The sequence below is a fragment of the Carlito syrichta genome, unplaced genomic scaffold, assembly GCF_000164805.1.
Source record: "Carlito syrichta isolate Samal-C Ts95f unplaced genomic scaffold, Tarsius_syrichta-2.0.1 Scaffold135915, whole genome shotgun sequence".
NCBI lineage: Eukaryota > Metazoa > Chordata > Mammalia > Primates > Tarsiidae > Carlito > Carlito syrichta.
The window spans coordinates 217362-235067 of record NW_007080011.1 but is presented as its reverse complement, the minus strand read 5'-3'; the positions used below and the strand labels follow the sequence as shown (position 1 = coordinate 235067).

Here is a 17706-nt window from a genome sequence, read left to right as displayed (position 1 = left end):
TACTGTTTGATCCTTACCACAATCCTATGCAGTAGACAAGGCGTTACCCTTATTTTGCAGCAAAGGAGACAGATACTTCAAGAAATTAAAGATTCACTAGAGATCACATGGCTGAGTTGGGATTAACACCCAGGCCATCCCTTATCCACCACTCCCCACTTACCATCCCGCCTCCCAGAACTAAAGGAGACATTCTGGTGCTGTTTGTCCTGCCTTGGTGGCAACAGTGGCTTAATTTTTCATAATTTCTATAGTAGTACAAATAAAGTGCTGTTTTCCTCTTTTCTTTTGGGACTCTGACACACCACAGGCCTGGGCATACACATGAAGAATTCCTGCCCATAGCAGATAAAAGCTACCCAGACAGGGAGTAATAGGGGGAGGGAAGGAGGGAAGCCCTGAGATGGGGTGAAGGGTAAGAACAGAGTCATAAGCTCCTATCCTCTGGCCCAGGCAGCTTCTTAGGAAGGGATCCTCTAGCCCCATGGTTTCAGCATTCAGTGCCGAATCTCTCTCTTTTCCCTGAGCCCCTGCAGCCAAAACTCCTGGGATATGCAGGCAGAGTTACTTCTGTTGGAATTCTCATTTCATTAGGCTTTAATCAAGCTCTCCTGTGAAGTGCTACATAAATTCAGTTTTGATTCTCACATATAAAATAATCAAACAGAGTGAAGCACAATAGACATTAAATGTTTTTAAAGTGAAAATGATTTTTTTTATTTAATAATATAAAAATCATTTGGATGCAGTACATCTAAGTGGCAGAAAGATTGTTATATATTACCAATGGCCCCAGAAAGCCCACAATCTACGTAGGTTGGTAAATACGTTCCAATTTCTTGAATATCTTTCCTTCTTTCCATTAGGCACTAACACTGGCATTCTCTAAAATCAATCCAAGAATTCACTTCCTCTGAAAATGTATTAATAGAAATATGTATATTTATATTAATTCATTTATATATGATATTTGAAAAAACCTATTGTGTTAGAAAGAACATCAGCATCTTTGGTACATGCATCCCAAGCCCAGGCTTCCTGGCACTGTGCTTGACCCACTGGCTACCTTGTCCATGCTGCCTACCTACCTGCCTGCCTGATTGACAGCACCTGTGGCAGCCAGGAAATGGCACTTTGGTATTTTCTGCAAGAGAAGAGCAAACCAAGAATGAGAAATCACTCTGGCTTCTCCTTTTTGACCAAAGTAGAATATCTAGGGATCAAAACAACCAAGGAGCTGTGTTTTTAAATTTTACTTGTAATATATAAAATTTACTTTTGTTGTTGTTAGTGGTGGTATACAGGTGTATGAGTCTTAACACATGCATAGATTTGTGTAACCACTGCCACATTCAGGATACAGAGTAGTTCCATTGCCCCCAAAAAACTCCCTTGTATCAGACTCCTCTCAACCCAAACCCTGGCAACTATTGATCTGTTGTTCATCCTTAGAGTTTTGTCTTCTACAGAATATCATACTAATAGAATAATATCATTAGGTTAAAATATCCCAGTGAGCCGGGCTCGGTGGCTCAGCCTGTAATTCTGCGCCTTTGGGAGGCTGAGGTGAGTGGATTGCCTGAGCCCATGGGTTCGAGACCCGCCTGGGCAGTGAGACCTCATCTCTACAATAAATCAAAAAATCAGCCGGGCGTGGTAGCACATACCTGTAATTCTGGCTACTTGGAAGGCTGAGGCGGAAGGATCGCCGGAGCCCAGCAGGTCGAGGCTGCGGTGGCCAGGAGCGGCCACTGCACTCCAGTCTGGGCGACAGAGTGAGACTCCAACTCAAAAAAAAAAAAAAAAAAAATATATATATATATATATATATATATATATATATATATCCCAGTGGGGTCTCCAAATGTTAGATCAGACCCGTTGGGAGGGTGTCTAGTCTGCAATTCAGTGCTGCACAAAAGAGACAAATAATTGCACAGAAGTTAGATGGGAAAATATAGTTTATTTCGAAAGTAAATTAGAGAGAAGAGAGAGGAAATTCACCTCCCCAAGGTAGGGGAGGGACAAAGGCTAGGAAACATGGCAGCCATAGCTCAAAGAGCCACGTGTACACCAGGGTTTAACAAAGCAATGGCCACTGTTGTTTGAAACTGAATGCCTTTTAACCCTTTCCTCTGATGAGAGCAGGTCGTTAAGGTAATTGGGCAGAGGTCTGCTCCATGATATCATGGAGGGTGGGTAAGCACAGGTACTGACATCAGGTGATGAACAGCAGGCAGGTGGGTGGGTTAGTCACATGATTACTGCCATGGTGATGGGGTCTGTGCCATGAAGATCATAAAGGGCTGATTAGGTTAACTTGGGTGTGATGGATGGAGGCAAATACTTGAAATAGAAAAAAAGCTAATTAATTAGTACTAAACAAGCTGGGGAGGGGATTGTAAAACAATTATCAATAGCTACCTCTGAGAAACCAGTTCTGTCCTTGGCTAGTGATTAGAGTGTAAATTAAAGTGAACTGCTAGAAAAACATGATAGATCTAGTCAATGTTGAAAATGACTGCTCATTGGGCGCATTGACTCCATGTTATGTCCTTTCACATACAATATGTAACCTTTTGAGACTGGCTGCTTTCACGCAACATAATGCCTTTGAGATTTATCACTGTTGCATATCAATAATTGGCATCATTAATTCGTTCCTTGTTATTGCCGAATAGCAAGCATTCCATTATATAGATGCAATACAGTTTGTTTATTCATTTGTCTGTTCATGGGTATTCAGGTTGTTTCCAGCTTTCAATGATGATTATTAGAATTGTTATAAACATTCATTATAAGTTTTTGTGTGAACTTGTTTTTATTTCTCTAGAATAAACGCCTAGGAGTAAGATTGCTGTTTCATAGGGTAATTCTGTTTAACTTTTGAGTTAACCACCAAACTGTTTTCACAGTGGCTATACCATTTTTCATTTTTACCACCAATGTATGTGAATTCCTATTGTTCTGTGTCTTCACCAGCATTTGGTATTGTCACTTCTTGTCCTCTGTTTTGTGTGGTTTTTATTTTAGCCACTCTGATAGGTTGGGCTGCTAATGTTGAATGTCTTTTCATGTGCTTATTTGCCACCTATATGCCTTCTTTGGTGAAGTAATTTCAAATATTTTTTAACTAAGTTGTTTGCTTTCTTATGTTTTAAAAGTTTTTATGTTTTATTTTTTTTGAGTTGGAGGTCTCACTTCATCACCCGGACTGGAGTGCAGTGTCACGCTCCCAGCCACAGCCGCCTCTACCTGCTGGGCTCCTGCAATCCTTCCACCTCAGCCTTCCAAGCAGCTGGAATTACAGGCGCGCGCTACCACGCCCAGCTAATTTTTTGATTTATTGTAGAGATGAGGTCTCACCAAGTTCCCCAGCGGGTCTCAAACCCACAGGCTCAGGCAGTCCACTCACCTTGGCCTCCCAAAGCGCAGGATTACAGGCTGAGCCACCGAACCTGGCCAAGAGTTTTTAATATATTCTGAATACACTCCTTTATCAGATATATCGTTGCAAATATTTTCTCCCAGTCTGTGGCTAGTCTTTTACTCCCCCACCAGTGTCTTTCTCAGAGCAAAAGTTTTAAATTTAATGAAGTTCAGTTTATCAGTTTTTTTCTTTATGGATTGCATTTTTGGTGTCATATCTAAAAAATCTTTACCAAACCCAAGGTCACAAAGATTTTCTTCTAAAAGTTTTCTAGTTTTACATTTTGAAATTAGATCTATGGTCCATTTTTAATGACTTTTTTATTAATGTGAGATTTAGGTAGAAATTTATTTCTATTGACATGGGAATATCCAAGTGTTCCAAGTTATCCATATATCCAAACTGTCCTTTCTTTATTATTGAATTGCCTTTGCACTTTGGGAAAAATTCATTGACCATATTGATGTGTGTCTGTTTCTGGTTTATGTTTTTATTCCTTTCCAAGTTTATTGCCTTAATGTAGCTTTAGCAAGCTGTAAGTATTAAAGTCAGCTACTGTGAGTCCTCTCAATCTTATTCTTCATTTCAAAATTGTGGCTATTCTAGTTCTTTTGCCTTCAATATATAATTTAGAATCAACTTGTTGATATCTATTTTTTAAAAAACCCTGCTGGGGTTTTGGTTGGGATTCCATTAAATTAGGTGAATTTGGGGAAAATTGGTATCTTAACAACATTGAGTTTTATAATCCATGAACACTTTATTTCTCTTCATTTATTTAGGTTTTCTTTTATTCCTTTCATCAGCATTTTCATTTTACTTCTAAAACATTTTATTGTTTTTAACATATAAGTTCTACACGTTTGTGTTTGAGGGGTTGTAGATGGTTTTGTTTTTAAATTTCTATTTCTAGTTGTTCATTGCTAGTATGTAGAAATATATTTGTGTGTTGGCCTTGTATCCTGTGACCTGACTAAACCCACTTATTAGTTCCAGGAGCTATTTTGTAGATTCTTTGGTATTTTCTATGTAGAGGCTCATATAATCTGGAAATAGAGACTTTTTTTTTTTCTTTTCAATCTGAATGTTTTTTTATTTCTTTATCCTGCCTTACATCACTGGTAGGGCTTCCAATATAATGTTACATAGCAGTGGTGACAGTTAAGATCTTTGTAGTGTTCCCTATCTTAGAAGAAACATTCAGTCTTTCTCCAGGAAGTATGATGTTAGCTGTGGCATTTTTGTAGATGTCATTTATCAGATTGTGTTCTCTTCTAAATCTGACTTGCTGAGAAATTTTTATCATGAATGGATGTTGAACTTTGTCAAGTGCTTTTTCTGCATCAACTGATATCACTGGGTTTTCTTTTTTACTTTACCCTTTTATTCTGTCATTACCTTGATTTATTTTTGAATACTGAACTAGCCTTGTAGTTCTTAGATAAATTCCACTTGGTCATGTTGTATTACTGTTTTTATATATCATTGGATTCAATCTGCTAACATTTTGTTGACCATTTTTACATTTATGTTAATGAAGGATATCAGTATATACTTTTCTTGTACTGAAGTGTCTATTTTTGGTATCAGGATAATGCTAGCCTGATAAAATGAGTAAGGAAGTGTTCCCTTCTCTTCTATTTTCTGGAGGAGAGAAGGCAAATTGGTGTTACCTCTTTAAATGTTTGGTTAAAACATTTGGGCCTGGGTTTTCTTTTTCTTTTCTTTTCTTTTTTTTTTTTTTAAAGAAAGAAAAGTTTATTTAAAAGTAAATTAAAGGGAGAAAGAGAAAGAAGAGAGAAGATTCACCTCCCCAAGGTGGGGGAGGGGGCCAAAGCCAGGAAGCATGGCGACAGCCTTAACTCAAAGAGCACATGGCTACACCAGAGTCTAGCAAGGGAATGGCCCGGGTTTTCTTTTCCAAAAGGTTTTTTAACTACGAATATAATATATTCAACAGATATAGAACTATTTAGGCTATCTAGGTCTTCTTGGATGACTTTTGGTAGTTTTGGCTCTTAAGGAATTATTTGGTTTTATCTAAGTTGTTGTATAAGTTTTTATACATGGAGTTGTTCCAATTATTCCCTTATTGTCATTGTAATGTCTGTGTGGTCTGTAGTGATAGCCCCTCTTTCATTCCTGATATTAGTAATAAAGTTTTCTCTCCTATTTTTCTTTTGCACTAGAGGTTTATCAATTTTACTGATTCTTTGAAAAAAAACTCTTTGTTTCATTGATTTTTTTTTTCTGCTTTTCTGTTTCCAATTTCTTTCATTTCTGCTCATTATTATTTTGTTCCATCTGCTTGTTCCATGAAACTTGAAGATTAAAGTCATCAGGGTTACTGAGAAAAATCATTACCAAAAAAAAATTTGTTTTAAAAAAAAAGACAGTATCTGGAGTCAGTGTACCCAATGAGCAGCCATTTTAACATTGCCTACCTCTGTCATGTTTCTCTGGCAGTTCACTTTAATTTGCCCTCTAATCACTGGCCAAGGACAGAACCAGTTTCTCAGAGGTAGTTATTGATAATTCCTTTACAGCCCCTCCCCAGCTTGCTTTGTAAATAAGTTTACCTAATCAGCCTTTCAAGACCTTCATGACACAGACTCCATCAACATGGCAGCAATCATGTGACTAACCCATCCATCTGCTTGCTGTCCATCACCTGATGTCAGTATCTGTGCTTACCTGTCCCTTTCGTGATGATGTGGAACAGACCACCACCCAATCACCTTAATGACCTGCTTCCATCAAAGGGAAGCTTTAAAAGGCATTCAACTTTAAACAGCAGCCACCATTGTTTTGTTAAGCACTGGCCAGGCCATGTGTTCTTTCAGCTATGTTTTCTTAGCTTTGGTCCCCTCCCTTACCTTGGGGAGGTGAACCTCCTCTCTTGCTCTCTCTAGCCATTCACCATTGCTTTGCTAAGCTATGGTCTGGCCACATGGCTCCTTGAACTATGGCCACCATGTTCCTAGTTTTGTCCCCCTTGCCTACCTTGGAGAGGTGAATCTTCTCTCTCTCTCTCTCTAATTTACTTTGTAAATAACTATATTTTTCAATCTAAAAGAGAGAGAGAGAGAGAGATGGTGTATTGCTATGATGCCCAGGCTTAATTCGAACTCCTGGGCTCATGTGATCCTACTGATCCTAGCTGGATTACAGGCATGCAGTAGGATGGCCAGCTCTAAAATGTAGTCTTAAATTCATTATTTTAAGGACTATCTTAATAGTTTCCCATGCATTGTCTCTTTGCAGTTGACTGGTCTAAGTGTCTCCAATGGAAAGGACCAACTTGTAGTTTTCCATACAAAAGACAACAAAGACCTCATTGTCTGCCTCTTCAGTAAACAGCCAACCCATGAGAGTCGAATTGGAGAACTTGTTGGAGTGCTGGTGAATCATTTCAAGAGGTAAAGTGTGATTGTTATAACTAAGACAAGTTTTGAATATACAAAATGTTTAATAATAATTGTCACTGAACTTGTTTTGTGCCAGTTTTAATGTTTTGAGTTATTTTTCTCCATAAGGACAACTTAAATCATGTGTTTCACAGAAGGTAAAATTAGCATCCTAGCTTAGTTTCACGATTAAGAATGATCCTCTACTTTTCCAGCCTCCAGCTGAACCAACAATGAGAGATTTCCCTAATGGTGATTTTTTTTTCACTGCCATTCCAAATGTAATTATATCCAAAAGATATAAAGATTACTTTATATTCCTATTGTCACAGCTTCTCATCTACCCCAAATATAGTTAGTTAATGTGTCCACTATGACTGTGAAACAAACTAGAAGGCAGATTTAGGATGATACGTAGATCCATGAAGACTGAAGTAATTCCTGAGAGAAGGAGTAGCCACGGCAAAAACATGGAGTCATGATGAACTTGTCATATTCTGAGAACTTCATAGTAAGCCTAGATAATACCTGGGGTGTAGGTAGTAATGAACAATGATGTATGAAATATTAACAAAAAGCAGATTCTGAGGATGTTGGGACCAGTGGCTGGATAATTTTAATCAGGGGAATTATTTTGTTTGGTTATTTGTTGCAGTTGTTTTAGAGATGGGGTTTTTCTTCCCATAATAGTTCATGAAGCATTTGGGTAGGTATCTCTCCAAAGTCAGATGTTCTCTTTGTGTCGTGCTGCCTTTGCCCCCTGGCACCCACCATAATGCTGACAGAAGACTACTCATCAAAATCAGTGACTGAGGAATGATACAAGTGTTCATTCCTTTTTCTTCCTAAAAGACATTTTCTGAGTTCCCAGAAGTAATCAAGTACTCCTTACTAGTGTGTTTTTAAGATTAGACATAGCTTCTTTTTCTCTTAACAAAGACATGTTTAGAATCAGATGTCTACTTGTCTAATTCTACTGTGGTCATTTTTGCTGATAAATGTATAATTTTAGAGGTGGGTTACACAGAACATTTAGTTGATTAAATCTTGTATTTTGGATCAAATTGAATCTTTAAATATTTTATATAACACTATATATTATTTTACTTATAGTACTATAAGTAAAATAGTGCTTAATGGTCATCTGATAGAAAAAAACTAAGACTCTAACTAAGAAATTACCAAAAAATAATAATAAACACATAGGCCTTTGAAAAATTCCATTCCATTTGCCAAATACGCATAAAGCTAAGAAAAGCACTTACCAGACTAAGTGAAGACTCATGGGGGCCCAGATTTCATCTGTACACAGACCACTTATGTACTTCATCCTGACTTGTACCCCACATCTTTAAAATAAAATATAAAGAAAAGAAAAATGCTAAAGAGTTTAGAATGTAAGAGAAAGACATGAAGAAGGTAGCACTGCAATAAATGTGTATAACTTAAATAAGCAATCTTATCTTCCTGCTAATAATTAGTCATAACAAAGTATACACAATTAAAGGAATTATAATTTGTTCCTTTAATATAGGTTTGTGTACTAATGAATAAAACAGTTTTTGCCTGAAAAGTTGAAGTATTTTGTCTCAATCTGGGTCCTTGTTTAAGTTGATTTTTACTTCTGTTAAATGCCTTCTACTAGTGACGGAAGTATGTGAATCTGGTTCTAAAATTCATCAAATGCTTTCTTTTCTAGCATATGCATGCTGAGATACATTTCTAAGTATATGCCTCCTATTTTTAGTATCTGTACTAATTTCTTTAATGTTCATAAATATAAGGAGAAGACTGATGTTTCTATCTGATGAATTAAGCAATCAAGTAGAAATGAGAGATAAAATATCTCCTTTCTGCCCCCAGAAAATTCAGACTTGAAATTTTGTCTAAAAGTTATAGTTATCAATTTACTATTGACTTCTTGAGGAAAGGTTAATTTGATTTTTTTTTCCTAGCTATTTTTCTTTATTGTCAAGTATTATATCATTGATATGACTGAAATTCACGTTGTGTTTTACAAACATAATAATGTGGCACATGATCTTATTTGTGCCTGGGCTTATTATGGCAATTCAAAGGTGAGAGGAATTTAGCTTAAGAGCAAGTCTTTATCTTCCAGATAATTTCCTTAAAGTATTTTCAGAAATGTCTTCTAGTCATCAACTGGGAAGAAAAGGGCTCAAAACTACCTAAGGGTGGAAGAACCAACTAAGAGTACTAGAGGGAACAGTACCCAGCATTCACAAAGAACCAGAGTAGTTTCTGTTCTAGCATACAGAATGTCATAATTCACAGGGCATTTTGTGTAGAGTACTCAGAGAGTTTTGCCTCAGTAGGGGGGAAAATTGACCCTAAAATAAATGCTGCTCTGGTGCCTAGTAAATCTTATAAGCAAGGCCCAAAAGGATTGAACTGCTTAACTTAATTATTTGCGGAAGCAAAGCTTATTAATATTTATACGAATACAAAAATGTCCACACCCAAACAAAGGTAAAATTCACAATGTTTTTTGATTCACATCCAACCAGAGACATCCAGGCATGCAAATGGGCAGGAAAATACAACCATTATGAGGAAGGAAATCATCCAATTGAAGCCAACGCAGAACTGACAGAGATATTAGAATTTACAGATAGAGACATTGTAAGTTATTATACTTAATTTCAGATGCTTCTAAGTTAACTAGAGACATGGGAGATGTTAAAAAAAAAAAAGAAAGAAAGAAAGAAAAAGAAAAAAAGGACCAAACTTCTAGATGAAAAAGATACTGATGTTTGAAATGTTTCATAATTTAAAGGGAGAATAAAAAAGACAAAACTTCTCTTCAAATAATTTTTTCCTTACACGTCTTCTCTTATGAGCTGAAGCCAGACCTTTCCTGGTATTTCCTTCCATATGAGTCTTGAAACTAAATCTAGCTAAGTATGAATTTGCCTCTTTCTCTCACCTCCTCCAGTCTTCACTCAACCTGGACTCATTATTTCTGACTCCACAATTACCCACCCACACAGTTCATGTTTTCTAAAACACTTGAAGACAGTCTAATAAAGTATAGGCATACCTTGTTTTATTGTACTTTACAGATACTGCATTTTTTACAAATTGAAAGTTGTGGTAACCCTGCATCCAGCAAGTCTGTTGGCACCATTTATCCAACAGCATGTGCTCACACCATGTCTCTGTGTCACATTTTGTTAATTTTCATAATATTTCAAACTTCTTCATTATTATTATATCTGTTATAGTGATCTATGATCAGTGATCTTTGATGTTACTGTTGTAATTGTTTGGGGGTGCCATCAACCACACGAATTAAAGACAGCAAACTTAAGCAATAAATGTTGTGTGGGTTCTCACTGCTCCACAAACTAGCCATTACCCCTTCTCTTTCCCTCTCCTAGGGCTTCCCTGTTCCCTGAGATACAACAATATTGAAATCAGGCCAATGGGCCGGGCACAGTGGCTCACACCTATAATCCCAGCACTTTGGGAGGCCAAGGCAAGAGGATTGCCTGAGCCCATGGGTTCAAAACCAGCCTGGGCAACTTGGCGAGACCTCATCTCTACAATAAATTAAAAAATTAGCCGGGTATGGTAGCACGGGCCTGTAGCTCCAGCTACTTGGAAGGCTGAGGTGAAAGGATCACTTGAGCCCAGCAGGTCAAGGCTGCGGTGGCCATTAGCATATCTCACTTTACATCAAAAACTATCCCGCGCTTTGGGAGGCTGAGGTGAGTGGATTGCCTGAGCCCACAGGTTCGAGACCTGTCTGGGCAACTTGGCGAGACCTTATCTCTATAATAAATCAAAAAATCAGCCGGGCATTATAGTACGTGCCTGTAATTCCGGCTACTCGGAAGACTGAGGCAGAAGGGTCGCCGGAGCCCAGCAGGTGAGGCTGCAGTGGCCAGGGAACGGCCACTGCACTCCAGTCTGGGTGACAGAGTGACTCTGACTCAAAAAAACCAAAAAAAAATCAAAAACTAGAAATGATTAAGCTTAGTGCGGAAGGCATATTGAAAGCCTAGAAAGGCCAACAGCTAGGCCCCTTGTACCAAACAGCCAAGTTGTAAATGCAAAGGAATAATTCCTGAAGGAAATTAAAAGTGCCATTCCAGTAAACACACAAATGATAAGAAAGTGAAACAGCCTTATTGCTGATATGGAAAAAGTTTCAGTAATTTGGATAGAAGATCAGACCAGCCACAACATTGCCTTGGCCAAACCCTAATCCAGAGCAAAGCCTTAACTCTCTTTATTTCTGTGAAGGCTGAGAGAGGTGAGAAGCTACGAAAGGAAAGTTGGAAGCTAGCTCTTGAGGTTTAAGGAAAGACACCATCTCCATAACGATAAAAGTGCAAGGTGAAGCAGCAAGTGCTGGTGGAGAAGCTGTGCAAGTCATCCAGTAGATCTAGCTAAGATAATTAATAAAAATGGCTACACTAAACAGATTTTGGGTGTAGATGAAACAGCCTTCTATGGAAAGACAATGCCATCTAGAGAACAGAAGTCAATGCCTGGCTTCAAAGCTTAAAGTCAGTTTCAAAGCTGACTTGTTAGGGGCTAACATAGCTAGTGACTTTAAGGTGAAGCCAGTGCTCATTGACCATGATGAAAATCCCAGGGTCCTTAGAATTATGCTAAATCTTCTCTGTCTGTGCACTATAAATGGAACAACAAAGCCTGAATTGCAGCACATCTGTTTACAGCATGGTTTCAGATATTTTAAGCCTACTGTTGAGGCCTACTGCTCAGAAAAAAAAAATTCCTTTCAAAATATTATGCTCATTGACAATGCACCTGGTCACCCAAGAGCTCTGATGGAAATGTACAAAGAAGTTAATGTTTTTATGCCTGCTATTACAGCATCCATTCTGCAGACCATGAATCAAGGAGTAATTTCAATTTTCAAGTCTTATTATTTAAGAAATACATGTCATAAGGCTAGCTACCATAAATAATGATTTTTCTGATGGATCTGGAAACCTTCAGGAAAGGATTCATCATTTCAGATTCCACTAAGAACATATGTGATTGATGGAAGGATGTCAAAATGTCAACATTAACAGGAGTGGGGAAAAAGTTGATTCTTACCATCATGAATAACTTTGGGGAGTTCAAGACTTCAAGTGGAGGAAGTAACTGCAGATGTGGTAGAAAAAGCAAGAGAATTAGAATTAAAAGTGGAAGCTGGGCTCGGTGACTCAGCCTGAAATCCCGCACCTTGGGAGGCTGAGGTGAGTGAATTGCCTGAGCCCGCGGGTTTGAGACCCACCTGGGTAACTTGGCGAGACCTTATCTCTACAATCAATCAAAAACTAGCTGAGCGTGGTAGCGCGCGCCTGTAGTTCCAGCTACTTGGAAGGCTGAGGGGAAGGATCGCCGGAGCCCAGCAGGTCGAGGCTGTGGTGGCCAGGAGCGGCCACTGCACTCCAGTCTGGGCGACAGAGTGAGACTCCAACTCAAAAAAAAAAAAAAAGTGGAACCTAAAGGTGCCTGAAGGAAGCAATTACTGAATTGCTGTAATCTCATGGTAAACTTGACTAGATAAGAAACTGATTCTGATGGATGAGCAAAAAAAGTGGTTTCTTAAGATGGAATCTACTCCTGGTGAGGTTCTGTGGACATTGTTGAAATGACAGCAAAGGATTTAAAAATTACATAAACTGGCCAGAGCTTGGTGGCTCAGCCTATAATCCGAGCACTTTGGGAGACCGAGGTGAATGAATTGTCTGAGCCCATGGGTTTGAGACCAGCCCGGGCAACTTGGCAAGACCTTGTCTCTACAATAAATCAAAAATGATCCAGGCGCAGTAGCGTGCACCTGTAGTTCCAGCTACTTGGAAGGCTGAGGCGGGAGAATCACTGGAGCCCAGCAGGTCAGTACTGGGGTGGTGGTGAGTGTGCCACTGCACTCCAGCCTGGGCAACAGAGTGAGACTCCAACTTAAAAAAAAAAAATTACATAAACTTACTTGATAAAGCAATGGCAGGGTTTGAGAGGATGGATTCCAATTTTGAAAGATGTCCTACTGTGGGTAAAATGCTATCAAACAGCATCACATACTGTAGAGAAATATTTTGTGAAAGAAAGAGCCAATCGATAGGACAAACTTGATGTCTTATCTTAATAAATTGCCACAACCACCCTAACCCTGAGCAATTATCACCCTGATCAATCAGCTTCTGTCAACATCTAGGCAAGACCCTTCACCAGCAAGCCAAAAGATTATGACTCACTGAAAGTTTAGACAATTGTTAGCATTTTTTAGTAGTGAAGTATTTTATTTATTTATTTATTTTGAGTTGGAGTCTCACTCTGTTGCCTAGGCTGGAAGGCAGTGACACATTCACGGCCAACCCAGCATCAACCTCCTGGGTTCAGGTGATCTTTCTGCCTCAGTCTTCCAAGTAGCTGGAACTACAGGCATCACCACCTTGCCCAGCTAATTTTTTGATTTATTTTAGAGATGAGGTCTTGCCAAATTGCCCAGGCTGGTCTTGAACTCGAAGACTGTCTTCTCACCTCAGCCTCCCAGAGAGCTGGGATTACAGGTGGGAGCCTCCGCACCGGGCCTAAACATAACTTTTTTTTTTTTTGAGTTGGAGTCTTACTCTGTCACTCAGACTGGAGTTCAGTGACCGCTCCCGGCCACTGCAGCCTTGACCTGCTGGGTTCCAGCAATCCTTCCGCCCTAGCCTTCCAAGTAGCTGGAACTACAGGCGTGCGCTACCACGCCTAGCTAATTTTTGATTTATCGTAGAGATGAGGTCTCGGCAAGTTGCCCAGGCAGGTCTCGAACCCGCGGGCTCAGGCAATCCACTCACCTCAGCCTCCCAAAGGCGCAGGATTACAGGCTGAGCCACTGAGCCCAGCTTAAACATAACTTTTATATGCAGTGGGAAACCAAAAATTTGTGTGACTCACTTTATTTTGATCTTCACTTTATTGTGATGAAACCAAACATATAATATCTCCACAGTATGCCTGTATATCCCAAAGGATAACATTACGAATATGTCATAAGCAATTTGGTTCAAACACAGACCAATCAGAACAGACACCATCGAGAAACACCTGCTATAGCTCTACCAGCAGTCTAGACTATATTCCACAGATCAGAAATTTCACCGAGGGAAGGGGGGGTAGCCAAAGTCAAATACATTTAGGATACACAAGTAAAGCTGGACAAGTTTCTTTACTGCGAAAATTATAAGAAGATTTATATAAAGAGAGGGAAAGAGATGTCTAGATAGATAGATAGATCTGTATCTGCCCATAGTATAGATTTCTATTGATAGATATAGATATGTTCTATTACAACTTTTTTATACAAATGGTGGTATGCTACACACGCCATTCTGTACCTTGTCTTTTTTCCCTACTTAGCAGTGTAGAGAAAGAGATCTAGATACAGACAGACTGACATGATACACACATATGTGCTTATGTATAATGTAGACTATATCTGAAAAGATATGCAGGAATTGAGTAACAATATTTGTCTCTAGAGGGGACTAAGGCACCTTAGTATGGTGAGAAAGAGGTAGGAGGGAGATTTATTTATTTTTCACTGTGAACCTTTTGCAACAAATATACGTGTTACTCATCTAAATTTTTTTGTTTTAATAATAAAATAAGTGGTAACTAATTTTTAAGCATATTATAGATGGTTTTGAATTCATTATTATTTTCTTTTCCTGTTTAGAAAAGAAGAAAATAACTTTCTAAGTGAAAAATCTATTTCATTGAATTGCAGTATCTTGACATAATCCCAAATAGAGGAATTATGATTCTATATTGTCTCATTATATACCTATAATGTGGTTGTAGGACCAGTGGTTTGCCAGGCCAGTTTGCTTTAAAGAGGTTATAAATATGACTGATATGACTTATGTTTTATATTTCATTCTCAGCGGTGCCTCCCTGCTGGTAGTGAGCTTTTTGCCCACTAGTACACAGATGGTCTCACGTTGGCTGCCCTAACTACAGAGCTACCAAAAACTCTGCAATATTAAGCTGTCCAAGGACCCATCTGCCCTAAGCAGCTGTCCGGGCATTTGCCTGTCTAGATGCTGGAATCCTCAATATAACCCCATTTATCTCTTATTTTTCCTGTTCTGTTCCTGTGAATGAAAACCAGAAATTGGTGCCGTCTGCTTCTTATTCTTCTTTAATATCTGCTTAAAGTAGCACTGTTACTGAATTTGACTGAACATCTGACCTCCTTCTCTGTTGTAGTTTACTTAAGTTCTCTTACTTACACTTAAAGCCATGGGAAGAGTCATACCAATTAAGCAGGCTGTTGGTTGGCGACTGCACATTGCTGTTGCTGCCGAGGCAGTACAGGCAAGAGGCCCAGGAGATGAGGCCTCCCGACAAGAGGTGAAGGAACCAGAAGATGAGGCCACCCCCCAATGGTCTCAGCAGCTGGCACTCCCTGTCCAGTGTGGCTGCTGCTCACGCCTTCCTGCTGTTCCCATAGTGTGTCTCCTGCGCCTCTGCCTTAACCCTGAATACACATCATCCTGGCCCTTAAACTGCTCTCCTTGAATGCCTGGCAACTCATCACGGTCATTTATATTCCAACTAAAAATATATAAGTAAAATAAGGAGAGTTGAAAGTAATGTAGATTGCCAGCTGTAGAGTTAAATTTTCATCCATCAAGTTTGGGATGTTTGAGTTATTTAGAATTACAATTATTGAAGGCACCTGATCCTTGGGGACAGAAAAGTGAGTGACCACAATTTACCCTCCTCTGCCTTCTTATAGAAATACACATGAAAACCCAGGAAGAGAAACCACCTTTTCTTAGTACTGGAAATTAGAAATATCATTCAACCACGGACCCACTGAAAGGGACATCCTTCACCTCTGCTCACATGTCCCTCATTGGGCTCTCCCGAATGACAGCTCACCCACCCCAGCACTCCCTGCCCCTCTACCTTGCTTAGTTTTCCTAATGGCTGTCTTCATCTGACGTATCTTATCTTTACTTGTTTGTTTATTGTATAGATTCCATCTAAAATACAACCTTCATGTAAGCAGGAATCTTATTCCTGTTGCTCGCAGCAGTTTCCCTAATGTTCAGAACAATGCCTGGCACATGGAAGGTTTTCTATAAATAACTGTTGAATACCCATTCAACAGACTTGCTGACTGACAGGGCCTACTAGCAGTGGGGTACTTCTAGCTCTTCCTCCCTGATATGTGAGCCTTACCCACCAGAAGATGGTAACTCAACCCTCCTTCTATATGAAAGGAAAAATCCTTTTATAGGGTCCTTCCCTTTATGAATACCTCTTTTCTTTATTTAATTTATTTTTAATTGACTCAGTATAATTCTACATATTAATGGGGTACAGAGTGATTATTTTTATACATGTATACAATGTGTAATGACCAAATCAAGATAATTAGCATTTCCTTAAACATTTATTATTTTCTTTTGCTGGGAACATTCAAAATCCTTTCTTCTAGCTATTTGAAAATATACAGATCTCAAACCAGGCAAAGTGGGGACTAAAGGTAGGCTCAAACTTTACCTATATGATGACTACTTGTATACCTAATCCTGAATTGTACCCTACACTTTTAAAATAAAACAAATGAAAAAATAAAAGAAAATATACAATAAATTGTTAATTGTAGTCAATTGCAGATACAATTATGGACATAGGGTTCTATAGCCTCCTGCAGTGCCACAGCACACTAGAACTTATGACTTCTATCTGCCTATAATTTTGTATCATTAACCAGTGTCTGACTATTTTCCCCCAATCACCCCACTCCCCACCTTCCAAGCCTCTAATGCCACTATGTGAATACCTCTTTTCTTCACTGATTCCAAGATTACAGCTCCAGGCAATGTAATGCATCTGAGGACAGAGATGAGTAGATATTTCAACATATCAAGTCAACAGATAAAAGGGCTCTGGGCTGGAAGAGCTGTGTAATGGGGACTGCAGCTTTTCATTTGCTTTTCTTTAACAACTAAAGAACTAGAAATAATTTCAGACTTTTCTTGTGAGTGAACTGACAAGGAAACAGGATGTGAAGATTCCTGCTCAGATCAGCAGTTTCATAATGAAGGAAAGACCACAACTAGAGTCTGTACATAAGCCAACTCTCCAGCTTAAAAGCTGAGGAATGTATTTTAACTACAAGCAGGTGGGCTGTGAGAAGTAACTGAGAAGAATCCATATGCCCCTTTTATGTGAGAACGCCAGGACTGAACAGATATCTCCTTAGTTATAAGGCCTATAGAAAGATATTAACAGTAAGAAAACTATAGACTACAAACTAGAAAGAAAAAACCCTATTTCTGAAAATAATTATAACAGAAAATTTATATTATAGAAATTATCTGCTTACACTCTGAATAAAATTCAAGAAAACTTCGATTTCTACATAAACAGAGCCAAGATTACATGGCAGATTGAGACGAAGGGGGCCTGAGAAACAAATAAAAGTGTTTATTATTTGAATGAAGTAAGGAAATATATTTACAAATTTAAACATTAAAATCTAAAAATGGCATAGTTGATATTGCAGAAAATAGAACTGATGTGAAAGAAAGTTTGTGAGTCTCTCAGTGTGTAGAAGAAAGAAGACACTAACAAAGAAGTTGACAGACAAAAAGTTCACATTCCAATAATAGATGTACTTAAAAAGTAGAAACTGAGCTAGAGCAATGTTATATTGTACTGATTCTAAGAAGAATATTTTTTAAAGTTATCTGAAATTGGGATGTGACTTATAATGGATAGATTCTTACATTTATAATGGGCAACATTTTATCTTTCTTAGAAATATACAAAATAAGGGTACATCTTACAGGGAAGGCATCTTATATTCAATAAATTATG

General features: G+C 38.5%; 1 protein-coding gene across 1 annotated transcript in view; it reads left to right on the top strand.

The window, feature by feature from the left end:
- The window catches only part of LOC103251068 (unconventional myosin-Id), a 230727-nt gene that overhangs the window by 126353 nt on the left and 86668 nt on the right, over nucleotides 1-17706 (top strand). Inside the window, exon 11 of the mRNA XM_008049680.2 lies at nucleotides 6695-6849. Coding sequence (XP_008047871.1) covers nucleotides 6695-6849 — 155 coding nt within the window. The remainder of the gene's footprint in view (nucleotides 1-6694; nucleotides 6850-17706) is intronic.